This window comes from Pollicipes pollicipes, unplaced genomic scaffold (assembly GCF_011947565.3).
Source record: "Pollicipes pollicipes isolate AB1234 unplaced genomic scaffold, Ppol_2.1 Scaffold_4219;HRSCAF=4965_pilon_pilon_pilon, whole genome shotgun sequence".
Classification (NCBI taxonomy): Eukaryota; Metazoa; Arthropoda; class Thecostraca; order Pollicipedomorpha; family Pollicipedidae; genus Pollicipes; species Pollicipes pollicipes.
Window position 1 is genome coordinate 35,015,357 of NW_023596448.1, and position 14,705 is coordinate 35,030,061.

At 51.7% G+C, this 14,705-nt stretch overlaps 2 protein-coding genes across 2 annotated transcripts; one reads left to right on the plus strand and one right to left on the minus strand.

The window, feature by feature from the left end:
• Positions 1-1,047: 1,047 nt before the first annotated feature.
• Positions 1,048-9,405, plus strand: LOC119096108 (2-oxoisovalerate dehydrogenase subunit beta, mitochondrial). The gene is made up of 8 exons (XM_037218962.1): positions 1,048-1,348; positions 3,285-3,426; positions 3,846-3,984; positions 5,033-5,188; positions 5,562-5,733; positions 6,318-6,463; positions 7,870-7,956; positions 8,447-9,405. Exons 1-8 carry the CDS (start codon positions 1,216-1,218, stop codon positions 8,585-8,587), a joined length of 1,116 nt encoding a protein of 371 aa, XP_037074857.1. The 5' UTR covers positions 1,048-1,215; the 3' UTR covers positions 8,588-9,405.
• On the minus strand, positions 9,395-14,453 carry LOC119096109 (guanine nucleotide-binding protein-like 3 homolog; the record flags this gene model as incomplete). The annotated part of the gene is given in 6 exon segments (XM_037218963.1): positions 9,395-9,828; positions 9,830-10,520; positions 11,591-11,619; positions 11,621-11,764; positions 14,083-14,381; positions 14,384-14,453. Coding segments are annotated over 6 exon segments (1,599 nt in total), but the record flags the coding sequence as incomplete, so codon positions are not given.
• Between the last annotated feature and the right edge of the window lie 252 nt (positions 14,454-14,705).

The following is a 14,705-nucleotide window of genomic DNA, read 5'->3' on the forward strand; positions in this document are numbered from 1 at the left end:
AATCACGTTACGACCGATAACTGCCGACTACACATTATAACTGTTTCTTTGAATGCTGCAGTCAATCCAGGAAGGTGCCATCTGGTCTCATGGCGCCCGTTCGGTTGTCTGAACGCAGCATGACAGATTAATAGGTCAGAAACGCGGACTACGAGGCGGCTCCCTAAAAACTGTCCAGGGAAAAGATCGCGATGTTCTTGAGTTTAATCATGACGATCACCTCTCCGGCCGTCGTGAGATGCTATGGGTCCTGAGAAGACCTGGATTGCGTTCGGCTTTTACTCACGTGCGCGTCACGACGCGAATTCTCTCAATGGAATTACTGAGACTCGAACCACGGTTTCTAATCGTGAGCCCGGTGCTCTACCAACTGGGCCTTTCTATCGCACCCCTTTGCACTCGCTGTGACTGACACTTGTGTCGATAGGCATAGTGGCTAGTGCGTCGAACTCCCACTTGGGGAGCCCGGGTTCGAATCGCGGTTGTGTCGTAGCCTTTGAGCGATAATATGGTCAATGCAGTCGCCGGCGCTCAAAAGGCGGCGACGTTCGTTGAGTTCGACGCGTGACGACGTTTTTTGAGTTCTCTTTTTTAAATGACAATTGTATCGGACCGGTGTGGATTTCTGGCGTGGAACATCATAAAAGTGAGCCTTATTGAACCCGTTTCCAGCGTAAATTCACCGCAATCAGTGCAGGCATATAAAGGGATGCAGACATACAAACAGGCAGATAAACAGTTAGCCAGACGAGCAACAGGAGCGAATTCGGTTACACTTGTCGGGCCATAGCGGAAGAGCCATGAAGAAACCTAACTGATCGCTGGATGGGAGGGGAACAACTTACAGCAGGGACCATAGCCTCACGGTAGAAGACGTTCTGGAAATCATATTCCCGGCTTACTGTACGCAAAAGAACAAAAATGGTTTCTGATGCCAAATGGTACCGAATCTGAAGACCTATTTGCAGTAGATTAGTTTTTCCTTCTGCCCATGAATACAACTGTAGCGCTATACAGACAATATATTGCACACAGCATTTCGCTTATTATTATTCCGATCAAGGCCATATACTGTGAAAGTCGGCAACGGCCTATATTTATATTTATTATTATTTCATCTTGCTGACTGGTTAGCAAGGTATTTGTTTGTACGCTATAACATCAGACTAAAGTTGGGCAGATTCGTTGCCAATTTGTGTCACAAGATAAAGAAAAATGGCGACAATTCGCTCGATTGCAAGACATATTAAGCCGGGCTGGAAAGTTGCAGGTGTTCATTGTCAAAAAGCTGCAATCAGATGCGCATCTCATTTTACATATTTTCCTGACACGGTGTCTGAGGCTCAAGGTATGGATCAGTGCAATTTACAGCACATTTGATGGAAGTTTGACCAAGTGCTGTCGGCAGGACGCATTGGACCCAGAGTCTGTGCTGATTGGTGGCTTGCTGTGCAGATCATCCCCATCACCCCAGTGAAGTAGTCATTTCAGTGAGCAGGTCTTAATAGAATATTCACATTTCATACAAAATGTAGTTGTGTGTCAATGCCAACATTGGACTTGCTTTTATCTTATACTTCATGATGATAAGGAATTTAAAACACCACAGCCTGGGATAAAAGGGACAAAGTGATCAGAGCTACCTCTATGTTTTTTATGTCTTGTCTTCCATTGGTGTCCTCTCATCCTCCAAATTGTGTCTTGTCACCAACTCCTTCACTAGCAGGCAACATGCCTCTGCCTCCTGAAACATTTGAAACACTGCAACCATGTCTCCTGAGCATTGATAGTAGAGTATTGATGGTACAGCATTGTTGGTACAGCATTGATGGTACATTGACGGTACATTGATGGAGCAGCGAGTGCAGCTGGAGGGGTCCGAGCCTCCAAGGATGTGGTATTGCCTCACTTTGTGGACAAGATGTGCATCTGTTGCTTAACCTACTCCAGCTACTCCTGGTGCTGTTTGCTGAGGGGCCCAGATGATGTTGCCATACTCAAAATACAGGGATATTGTTGTCTTGCAAAGCAGTGGTAGCATGCAAATGTCTATGTTGGCCAAAGACCATCTCACAACTGCCAGCATCTGGCAGGCTTCGGTTTTGCTTCCGCCATGGCCAGCAGGTGGAACTTACATGTGTAATCTACTAAGATTCTGAGGTCTGTCTAGGAATCTTATCAGCCTACAGTTTTCCCATTGATCTTCAAAGATGTGGCAAGGCGTGTTGGCATCTTAGTAGTATGCTTGATGCTCACTGGTCAGTGGGTGTGGTGCTCTACTAATGGATATGGGGGGGGGGAATACATTATTTGGAACTAATGTAAGCCGTGTGTTATGGTGGGAATGCAGTTATTGATGCTGCAATGCTAGTGGTTATCAAAATTTGGTTACAGATTAAGAATGCACAGCTCTCATGTTTAAAGGCGAGGCAATTTTCATCAGGTTTTTATCCAATCTAGCCTAACCGATAAGCTTGTATTACTAGGAACATGTAACACTAAATGTGAGTTGTGAGAAGTGTATTTTTGTGTTGCCCACAAGGCAACAAGACATTTCCCAAGTGTTTTTTTATAGATTTTTCATTCCATGAAACTGAATGTTTTATAATGGACACCATGCCAGCCTTCTGTGGCAACATGGAGAACCTTTTTTATCACACATTCCACTGAGGTAAACCATTTTAGTCACCATGGCTGACAAAAGTCACATGCAGCAAGTGCAAACTGGGAGAGGATTAGTCAACCCATATGAAGCCCTAGCCAGCTATGACAAACCTTTACAATTTCAGCCTTACTAACAGACATGTAGACATTGCAACTTGAATGTGCAGTCAGTTACTTTGACAATCCCATTGGCTTGTGCTTCTTCCTCAAGTGTGCTTGCAGGCAATTGCTTTGGGTGCAAGTTGTCATTGTCTTTTTTGGCATGCTGCCCATCAAAGCAGGCCTGATCCCATGTTGAAGGCCTCATTGTTATGAGTTCTGGGAACATGCAGACCCTGCCAGGCATTTGCCATTGCCTAGTATTTTGGGAATACCTACCATATACTATGTTGCTGAAGTTTCAATAAGTCCACATGCCCTCAGGCCTTTTTTATCCAGTTGACTGGTGACCTATTGATTGTGGCAAATTTATTCATGATGCTCTGACTTTCAGGTGACCAATGCCTCAGATGATCATGCTTGAGGTGTAGTGTGAACTTTTTGGCCATCTTTTGTCTGTTGTGTGGTTGTCTGATCATTTTTGGAGCAGATTGTGTGAAAAGGATATTCTTCACTTCCAGGAGAGACAACTCGGATGAACCTGTTCCAAGCAGTTAACAACGCTCTGGACACAGCGCTCACCACAGACAGCACAGCAGTCGTCTTTGGAGAGGACGTCGGGTTTGGAGGTGTCTTCCGCTGCACCGTTGGACTCCAGGACAAGTGTGTGGTCTTCTATATGATTATGTACAGACCGTTGTAAGAAGGCACTTAATTTAACAAAAGGCATAGGTCATTTAATAATCACAAAAGACAATTGTGTTGACAAAAATATTGAGGTACCTGCTGGGAGCCTGACATGGGTTTTTCTGTGCAACTGTAAACAGGGTCAGAAAAGCACCTCAATATGCTTCTTATATTTGTGTGCAAGAACTTACATGCATGCTCAGTAAAACATGTAAAAACTGTCTTCCAAATAACAGAATACCATATTCACTCAACATCTGCACTCACCCATCTGGGAATATTCCCACCTCTCCCTGTCAGTGGCCCACGCCTGAGCGTCGTCCAATCTCACCCATCGCGGGTTCTCGAGGCTGTGCTGGACAGTCCCCATCTGACCGGCCGTCTCCCTGCCGCAGGCACGGCGCAGACCGTGTGTTCAACACGCCGCTCTGTGAGCAAGGCATCGCCGCCTTCGGCATCGGCCTGGCCGCAGCCGGTGCCACGGCCATCGCCGAGATCCAGTTCGCTGACTACATATACCCGGCCTTCGACCAGGTGGGGCCACCTGAAAGCTGCCTCCCCCCACCCTTCCACTCCCACCCACCCCTACCCCACCCCACCCACACTCATATTCACAACCACACTGCACCCACACCCACCCCACCACACCCACACACCCCACCCCACACCCACACCCACACACACCCACACCCACAGCCACACTCCACCCACACCCTACCGCACCCCACCCATCCCACACCCACACCCACCACACCACCACACCACACCCACACCCACACCCACACACCCACCCCCACCCCACACCCACCACCCCCACCCACACCCCACCACCCACACCCCACCCACCCCACCACACCCCACCCCACACCCACACCCACACCCCATCCTCACCTTCCATGCTTCTCTTCTTGCACCACACCACCCTCCACCGCCCCTCTTATACCCGCTGTCTTCCGCGAAAAGGGCAGGAGGTAAAAGACGGCTCAAGCTCAAAACTGAATCGCATTCCAAAAGAGGCTGCCTCGATTTACGGCCTTGCCTGTAAGCGTATTACAGACATTGCATCAGCGATACAGTTGCATGGCGTTTCCTGCTGGCGGATATTGAAAAAAAATTCGGGGACTGAGATGTTCTGCAAGTCGCCTAAAAGCAGAACGTGGGCCCGACCGCCTGCGTCCTGATATTTCGCAACCGAAGGGCTCGGGAGGTTGATCAATGAGGACAGATTTTCTCCCGTCGTGCTCACAGGCTAATCATGACACCCGTATGTATGCTTATCTCGCGATCAATGCTGCAGAGTTGATGCGGATACGCATTACCGGCCTGTGTCTTTCCGTGGCTGTCCTTTTGTGATGACTGTAGCGTCGTGTAGCGTCTTCAGGAAAACCCAGATGATAACCTCACGACACGTGGATTATTGCCGTGGCGGCGCGCCTGCCAGGGTATGAACTTATTGCGTGTACGACCGCAGATGATGTCATTGAGTGGCTGACCTCGAGAACGCGCCGCGAGCTCCCTGGCGCACTAGCAGGCCGCCCTGTGCGAGGCTGTGACGGCCGGCGCCCCCCCCCCCCCTCTCCAGATCGTGAACGAGGGCTCCAAGTTCCGGTACCGCTCCGGTGGCCAATTCAACTGCGGCAAGCTCACGCTGCGCGCGCCCTGCATGGCCGTGGGCCACGGCGCGCTGTACCACTCGCAGTCGCCGGAGGCGTTCTTCGCGCACGTGCCCGGCATCAAGGTGCGATGCGGCGTCACGGGCGGCGCTGAGGGCTGTTGGTATCAGCAGCGGCGGTGGCGAGTGGCCGTCGTCGTCGATGCCGTGTTTTGGGTTGGAAAAAAAACTGGAAGTTCAGGGTTTATGCGCGACTTCTGTCGGTCTGGCGGGTAGCAGTGATGATGTGCCAGCCCGGATTTGGGAAGTCGTTGCTTCTTACTCAGATCGTTGGTATGGAGTCGGAAAATAGTTTGAGAACGCCTCAGATGGAACCCATATCAACATGCTCTCTGTACATGAACAGGCGCCATGCACTTTCTTCAAGACATCACCATCATCCTCATCATCGCCATCATCACCGTCATCACCACCATCGTAACGGTGCGGTCTCGGCCAGGTGGTGATCCCGCGCGGCCCGATCAAGGCCAAGGGCCTGCTGCTGTCGTGCATCCGCGACCCAAACCCGTGCGTCTTCTTCGAGCCCAAGGTGCTCTACCGCTCCGCCGTGGAGGAGGTGCCCGTCGCCGAGTACACGGAGCCGATCGGCAAGGCCGACGTCCTCGTCGAGGGTGAGCTGGCCGGCAGAGCGCGTGGAGTTCACGCCGGTGTGCTGCCGGAGGGGGGGATGCTGGTCTCCATGCGGGGTGTAAGGGAATTTCGGTGTGTTTGGGGATCGTGAGCTTATGTTTTTTTTTTTTCTGCCAGCTGGTTCCGGCAAGCTGTTAAGGATGTATGGGCGTGTTGATGTGGCAGCAAGCCTTTCTTCGTCGGTGGTATAGGCTGTGCTCGATGGTCCCGTTGCGATGCGTTGTTTCGCCATGCTGCTGGTGGGCAGACATCATGCGTTGAGTGCTGCAGGACTTCTTTAATGCAATAGCAGGAGCGCATGCATGGTTTTTACTGCTAGTGTTGATGAAATTTTGGTGGAAATGGCAATCGCTTTTCAACAGATGCGTCATTACAACCTATTTTTGTGAAGAGAAATTGATTACTGTAAAATAAAAAATAAAAATTAAAGTTAGCTTTGATTGAGCTTCATTTTGTTACGCGCTACACGTTGTGCTCTACGTCACCAGTTTCTGCTGTAAAACAATCGCACGCGTGCACGACGACACGTTTGCGAAGAGTTAATCGGTGGCATCACTTGCCGCAGGTGATGACGTCACTCTGGTTGGCTGGGGGACCCAGGTGCACGTGCTGCGCGAGGTGGCTGACCTGGCGGCCGAGAGGCTGAGCGTCTCGTGCGAGGTCATCGACCTCGTCTCCATCCTGCCCTGGGACCGGGAGACAGTGATGAAGGTTGGAAGCGTGCGCGGGCCGCCGCTGGGGGCGGTTTATCGAGGCGAAGTAAGAGTTTGCTCGTTTATGTGGATCGTATGGGTGCATAGGCTATTAGAAGTCTTTTGGGGATTACTTGTGAGTCAAATTTGCAAAGATGATGTGCATGCTTCTAGTTCATGGCGTAATTCAGGGTTGTAGTTTCGCAAAATAAGTTTGGATCTAAGCCATGAGAAATGACGAAATCTCCCGCAAAAATGCGCCAGCAATCGGCTTTCTCTCTGGATTTGGTCCGCTTTCCTCTCAAAGATGGGGCTGCCCATAAACTGAATTGGAAACTTCACCTCCAGTATTATCCGTTGTGATCTCAGAATTGTGTGAGTCGTAGTTTCACTTGTTAAGCCCGGCCTAGAGTACACAGGGCTTTATTGAAATTTTACGTCGAGGTAAGATCCTTGTTGTCACGTTACCGGCTGTATGGTCGCTGCGGTGTGCGGGTCACGAATGAGCTTGAGCTCTCAAGTCCTGTGATCAAAAACAGCGTGTGGATTCCGAGGACTTAGTTGTGGAGGCCTGCGACAGGTGGCTCGTCGGCGCGGTTCGTATAGGTGGCGCTGGCAGCGCGGGAGTGGGCCTGACCGTCGGATAACCACCGGCTCCCGCTTGGGCCCATCCTGCCGCGTCCGTCGTGTACTGCCTTATTTCTTGGCACTGGCATGTAGAGTCTCAACAAATTTAGACATATATTTTACGAAGAGCCGCACTGGTATCTTTTTTATTCAAGCTTCGAAGAGCACGTGCGTCGCGTCCGCGCCACTTCTGTGTAATGCACCGAGCAGTCAGTGGGGTCTGCAATTAAGTCCGCCGGAACTGGATGGAAGTTCGAAGGCGGAGTAATCGAAGCTCGTAATAGCCGGGCGCGGGCCGAGAGCGGGAAGCCCAAGTCGCTTTTGCGACCCTGCTGGTTGCGATTGAAGACCTGTGCTGGACCGCGGCATGCCGAAACTGGTGTGACGAGCGCAGATGCCTCATACTACAAAAGAGTGCAAGAGTGGTACTAGATTTCTACGATGACGAGTATCTTGGAGTAAAAAAGTGTATGGATCACGTGCAATTGGCATGTCGCGCTCTACAAACGGTGGAAATTAGGCGTGCATATGTACTACTTAACAATGCAACCGGCATGCAGGCATTCCATTCGATCCTATCTGTGAAGTCAAAAATGGGAAAAATCCGAAAATTGTCAGCGCCAATTTGGTCTATGCGTAAAAAGCCAAGTGTTCATCAGTTTACCTGGGGTCCAAAAGTTGTCATCATGTACGTGTATTCGCACCAGTCAACGCGAGCAATACGCTGAGGCACTCGGCTTGTGCTGCGGCGGCCGCGCGAGCCCGTGCTGACCGGCCTGTTGTGTCGCTGTCCGGCAGTCTGTGATGAAGACGGGCCGGTGTCTGGTGTCGCACGAGGCGCCGCTGACGGGCGGCTTCGGAGCCGAGCTGGCTGCCACTATACAGGTGCAATGCCCCCCCCGACTGTCGCGCCGGTCCCTCCCAGCTGTATGCTGGATGGTCAGCACACAGATGATTGTCATGTCCGTAGATGCTCTATTTTGTCGTGCTGTGTTGTGTCAATATGGAGGTCCTGATGCAGTTCGTGTCAAAGGAGAGCTCGCGACTGGCAGCAACTATGGGCCAGTTGCAGTAACCACATGGTAGTGATGGACGTGCATATTATTTTGGTCGGCGTACTTAGTTTCCGTTAAGCATCGTAATAGCCTGGTTATCCTGGTACACCATTATTCTCTCGGTGTTTGTTGGTTCTACCCACACATCCAGTCTTTGAACGCCGAGAGACTGGCGTTTGTTTCAATCGTTTGCATCCCGCCCCCCAACACTCCAACCTTAACCACGATCCGGAAGTCTCCCTTTCGGCCCCTGCAACGCCCTCGCGCGGCCGTGACCTCGTGTGCCCTCGTGTGACGCCGTCGTGTGCCGGCCGCCGCAGTCGGAGTGCTTCCTGAACATGGAGGCGCCCGTGCAGCGGGTCACCGGCCACGACACGCCCTTCCCGCTCGCCTACGAGCCGTTCTACATGCCGACCAAGTGGCGCTGTTTGGAGGCCGTCAAAAAGCTGGTCAACTACTGACCGCCCGCCCGGCGGCGGCCGACACGGGTGCTGGGAGTGCTGGAGCGGGGCAGGGCTGCGGCCGCGTGGCGCTACTGAGCGGAAACGGGACGACGTGAAGGCCGGCTTCTTCGAGGTCGTGACAGCGTCGGCGCAGGATGATTGTGTTCTGTTGTGCAGGTCGTAGAGGGCCGGGATGAAGTGTTTGCGCAGAGGGCCGTTCGCGGGCGGTTCGTAGAGGGCCGCACGTCGGTGCGGGACGGGCGGTCGTATGGGAGTTGCCGCCGGTTCGGGTGCGGCGCGCAGCGCCCGGTGTTCGGTCCGGTGCGACGGTAGCGTTCCTGTCACTTGACCAGCTAGGCGTTGTCTACCTTCGTGGGTGACCGTCGCAGCCCAAGTCTGTGCGTGGTAGTAATGAGTGACGTGTGGTTTAGATGATTATTATATTTTCGCCGAGCTTTATAGCGCGCCGCTTGGTTGCAAACGGGACTTCGCGAGATCTGGTGGAAGGGTACTGTTTTCGGGGCTTAGGGGGCGTCGCCAGCAACGGTCATTGATGGTAGCAGCGAAGTGCAATATTAGTGTATGGTAGACATGTAAAGCGCGCAACAGGTCGTGTTGTGCGCTGCTTGCCAGGGTTTTGTACTGCCTGAGTCGTTATCGCGACTGACGCCGTGTTGATGGAGGCTGCTGCGAAGCTGCGGTCCGTCGGTGGTTACCGCGGGTAATGTGCTCTGCATGTCCACGCCGTCAATGACAAACCATCGCGTCGTTCGAAACTCGGAAGTTCGATCCGACCGCAACCAAATGAATCTAAGAATACAAGTGTGCAAGCCAGCGATGTATGTATATCTTCACAAATCCGCCAGAACAGCCGCTGGCGCTTCAGACCGCGCTTAGAGCTGCAGGTCCAGCTCGTCCGCCAGCGAGTCCGTCTTCCGCTCCGTCCTCGCGTTGGTCTTCTTCCGCTTCTTCATCATAGCCTTGTAGGCCTTCTTGGTCATGACTCGCTGTTCCTCCTGCTGCAACTCACTGACCTTCTCCCCCTTCGTCTTCTTCTTGGCGGTAAACTCGACCTGGAGCCGTCCCCCGGCGTCGGCCGGCCGCCGATCTCCGGTCTCCATCTCCTCGGTCTCTTGCGTCTCGGCGGCGGACGCGGCCAGCGGCACCGCCTGCGAGGCGCGCGGCGCCTCCATCGCCTCCATCTCGGCGTCCGCCTCGGCCGCCAGCGCGTCCAGGTCGAACTCGGCCGCCATCTGGGTCCACGATGGTCGCGTCGCCGACCGCCGCCGCCGCCGCCGGCGGGTGCGTGTAGTACTTGATACGACCGGTGTTCCAATCCTGCAGCACGAGGCGCGCGGCGGCGGCGGCGTCCGGCACGCCGCCTCGCTTCAGCCGTCCCTGGCGCCGCGCCAGCAGCAGCAGGAACTCGGCCGTCGTGCTGAACATGGGCAGCCGGTAGTGCAGCATCAGCTGACGCCGGTCGGCGCGCCGCAGAATGGCCTCCACCGGCAGTGCCGGGTCGTCCAGCTGCTCGATCTTGAAGGCGTTGCGCAGCGCCGTGGCCGCGTCGCCCGCGTCACCCGTCTGCAGCACCATGCCCGGAGAGTCCAGCAGCTTGATCTTGGCGTCCAGCTGGATCTCCTGCACGGCGCGCGTCACCCCCGGCGTGGCGCCGACGCCGCACGCGCGGCTCCTCTTCAGGCTGTTGATGACGCTGCTCTTGCCGACGTTGGGCAGGCCGACCACGCCGACGGCGATGCTGGTGCTGATGCCGCGGTTGCGGCAGTAGTTGCCGAGCAGCTTCATGAGCGTGGCGGCGCCGAGGCAGCGCTGCGACTGCAGCAGCGGCTCCGGGCAGCTAAGCACGTCCAGCGCGCTCTGGCCCAGGTTGCGACTTTGCTGCTGCGTGCTGGCCTTGAACGCCACCGTCGGGAACTCGCCGCGCAGGTACCTGGCGGCGGGGAGGCTGGGCTGTGACTCTCGACTCTCGGAGGGCGAGCGGCTGCCCAGAGCATTGGTCGGCGGGGGGGGGGGGGGGGAGGGGGACGAAGGCCGCGATGCTCAGAGCTACAGTGTATGACGTCTGACACATCGCTGGAAACACATTTTACAGGTGCTAACCAGCGCGCGCTGGAAGCACCTCGCTGGAAAGGCCGCTGAATGTCATTTCAAGCCCCTGATCCGCAGCCGCATGTGTCGTATGCTAATTATGTGGAGATCTGATCCTAAAATCCAGAATTAGAACTATAGTGTACGACGCATACCACATAATCAAACTTCGGGCCCATGTCAGTACAGCTAGAATGTTGACTGTCATGATCACCCAGCAGCAATCCATCTCCCATGGCGATGTCATGCACTTCTGCGTTGTTGCAAATAGTACCTGTTTAGAACCAGCTACGCAGCATGACCAGCCACCCGGCGACTACGAAGCTCAACAGCACTTCCTGTTCGGCTACGAGCTGTGCCCAACGGATGATTTTTGGTTGGCAATGTCACCCGTTTTCACAATACGCTTCCGCTGTTCTGAAATTAGCCCGCTCTTTTCCCGTGTGCTTTCATGTACAGGTCTTCCGCTTGACATTGGATGCTCGTCTCATGTACGCCCAGCACAGTCACTCCGCCCGACCGATGCGTGGCGTTAGCACTGTTGCTGCTACTGTCGCGAGCTAGCCTGTCGTCCACGCCAGGGTTAAGACGCCACGGATGCTCAGGCCAGCGCTGTCTGGCAAACACAACATATTGGGGATGCGTGTGCGAGTGGGCGAGGGAGCCCGCATTCACGTTCCATCAGGCGAGGTGCCTGACAGAACGTCTGTCCTCCGCTGAAATATCTTTAAAATCACCATAAAACGCGGATGAGATCACCATGCTGCTTTTCCAGCCGTCTTTGTGTTGGTGATGGTGCCAACCACAGCATCCACTAGGCAGCATATACCGCACCCACTCCACCCAGACAGCCACCACTCCTCCCTGCTACGCTCCGGCGGCGACGCCGCGCGCGCGCCCTGCCCCACTCACTTGACCCAGGCGGCCAGGTTCTCGCGAGGGCACCAGGTCCGCCTTGTTGAGCAGCAGCACCAGCCGCTTGGAGCTGCCAGCTGCCAGCACCGTCTGCTCCACCTCCTTGCTGCGCGTGCCAAGCGGGTCACGCGCGTCCAGCACCTCGATCACCACGTCCGCGGATTCCACCACCTGTGGGGGCGGCAGGTGAGGTGACAGGTGACAGACAGGTGATAGGGGCAGGTGACAATTAAACAATTCCAGCAATGTTGGCCTAGCAGGATGAAGAGGGCTGATTGCCTAAAGGTTGGGAACTAACAACCTACAGGCAAATGTTTCTGCTGTGTCTACCTTCATGTGCTTCTTCTCATAACAGTTCCTCATGATTAAGTGGCTATACATAGAAAATAAAGGTTCAATCATTTGCAAGGACTTGAGTAGAGCATAAAAGAACAGACAGGTAAACAAGATTCATCTTGGAAAACTACTTCAGCAATTAATATTGATAATGCACCTAATTAGAGGGAGTGTCCCAGGATTCAGTTAAAAGTTTTTAAAGTAGCATTTTACACTCATGAAACAACATGTGGCAAAACAGCTGCTGCTGCCAAATAGCTAAATTGGCACCTATGACAAAAATACAGCTATAGTGACAGAGTCAAAACATACCTGCTGCAAGCCATCTATAAACAACTTGAGCACAGTAGTCTATGTCCATGCAGTTTTGCTGCAGGTAAATGCAGCTATCCATGACATTTCAGAAATACACTGCACTTCAGATGTATATGCACATTTCAAGCAGACTTCACAAATTATGACCTTAGATGCAAATGCCAAAGGCACAAGGAAGGCAGTTTAACAGGGGACAGGGGAGGTAGGTGAACTAGGTAGATACATTATTGTTTTCTAACATTCAATTAATAGTTAGATTGTATCTCTATATGTGTTTTTGGAAGAGACACCAGGTAATGCATTGTTTGATTTCAGTAAAAAATATTATCAATGGATGATGGCAAATGCCTTTGCACAATACATTTCAGCCTCAGACCCACAGCAGATGATAAAGATGCATGATTTTATCACCTGGTATAACTGATTAACTTGTTTTCCCATGTCTCTGCGTAGCCCTGTGCAGCTGTCAGCCATACTAAGCAAATAGATTTAACCCAGTACTTAATGCAGCTTACAAACATGGAGAAACCCCACAGCAGAAACCGATGAGAAGACAGGTATAAAACAAGCCATATTGAGGGTTTATACAGTGCACTTTCAACACAATGTACTACAAGGTTATCAAGCCATCAACTTGAAACCATGCCATAATCACACACACCCAAAGTACAACTGCAAGTGTAGGTGTACTTTCCTACCTCACATTAGAAAAAAAATTATTGTACACCATTTGTCATGTTTAAGGCGGAACATATAGTAAATAATCTCAAAACAGGTAGAATCATGCTCCTGCCTTCAAATTTTCATAACTTCGATGGCAAGCTCCTGGCGCGGCACACACCACACTGCCTGGACTCCCCAGTGCCATTTCTGCATTGCCGTTGTGTACTTACAATATTTCTGCTTACCAAGAACTTAAAAATGTATGGGACCAAGGTAACAATAATAATGCAATGAAAATTGTTTCTTATCGCGTCAAGGTACGTTTATGAAACACATAGGCTAGAATAGTCCAGAACATAGCCTAAACTAGCCTAGCCTAGCCAAGACTAGCCTAGCCTGGCCTAACCTAGCCTAACCTAACCTAACCTAACTTACCTTACCTTACCTATAACCTAACCTAACCTAACTGAGAATAGACCAGAACCTAAGCTAAGCTAAGCCAACCTAACCAAGAATAGACCAGAACCTAACCTAACCTAACCTAACCTAACCTAACCTAACCTAACCTAGCCTAGCCTAGCCTAGCCTAGCCTAGCCTAGCCTAGCCTACCTAACCTAACCTAACCTAACCTAACCTAACCTAACCTAACCTAACCTAACCTAACCTAACCTAACCTAACCTAACCTAACCTAACCTAACCTAACCTAACCTCCCCACCCTATGTCTCCTTCAAACCCAGCATCCCATTGGCATTCATGTTTCATGCCACATATAGGTACCATATAGTGAGCTTTTATTTAGCTGCCATGTTCTCATTTTGCTTTACATTCCCCACCCAATCCCCCTGCAGACCATCCTCCCCTTGGCATCAAAGATCAAATTTCATGGAATCTTGTTGCCTTGGCACCCTACATTTTTATGGTTCTTCATGCTACTTGATGCACAGTTATGTTGTGACCACGCACAGTAATGGTGCCAGTGTCACAGCTGCTGTGTGTGTGTGCAGCGCTCGGGAGCTCGCCAACTTATTATAAAAAATTTGAAGGTAAGAGCATGAACCTGCCTGTTTTGTGATTATTTAATATATGTCCTGCCTTAAACATGACAAATGGTGTGCAATAATTTTTCTCATGTTAGGTAGGAAAGTACACCCTGACCCAATTGCAACACTCACCTTTCTGAATTCCTTGTAAAATGCCTTTGCAGATGGATCAGTCGAACTGTTAGCTTGAGCCATACTTTCATATTCCTCATTTTTTGTTTGCACTGCTGAAACCAGGTCATTAAGGGAATTTGAGGTGGATGACCCATCCTTGGCCCTTCTTTGGGCTTTGAACTCCTCTCGCTTTTTCTCACGCAGTTGCTGGATGCGTTGCTTTTCAGCTTGTGCTTCCTCAATTACCTTCTCCTTAAATGGTGCTAAATTGGGCACTCCTGGATCCTTCTTTTTCTTTCCCTTCTTGGGATTCTTTTGGCCTCTTTTTTCAACTTTCTTGCATGCTCTTTAACTTTTTTTGCTATCTTGTACTTCATATTACATGAAAGTCGTTACTCTTCTTTTTTGAAAACTTGTTGGTCACCATCTTGGCAAATAGATGCGATAAAAGTCGTTTTAAGGAGACACCGTAAGCCTACTCGAACTCACACCCTCACCAGACCGCACACGCCATCAAAGGACGGATTCAACGTATCACGCGAATAGCATCATTACCGACACGTTTATTTGTCACAGCAGCGTCAAGATGCACGCCAAATACAGCATGCTGGTCGTGGAAGAATCTCGCACTAAATTCCAAA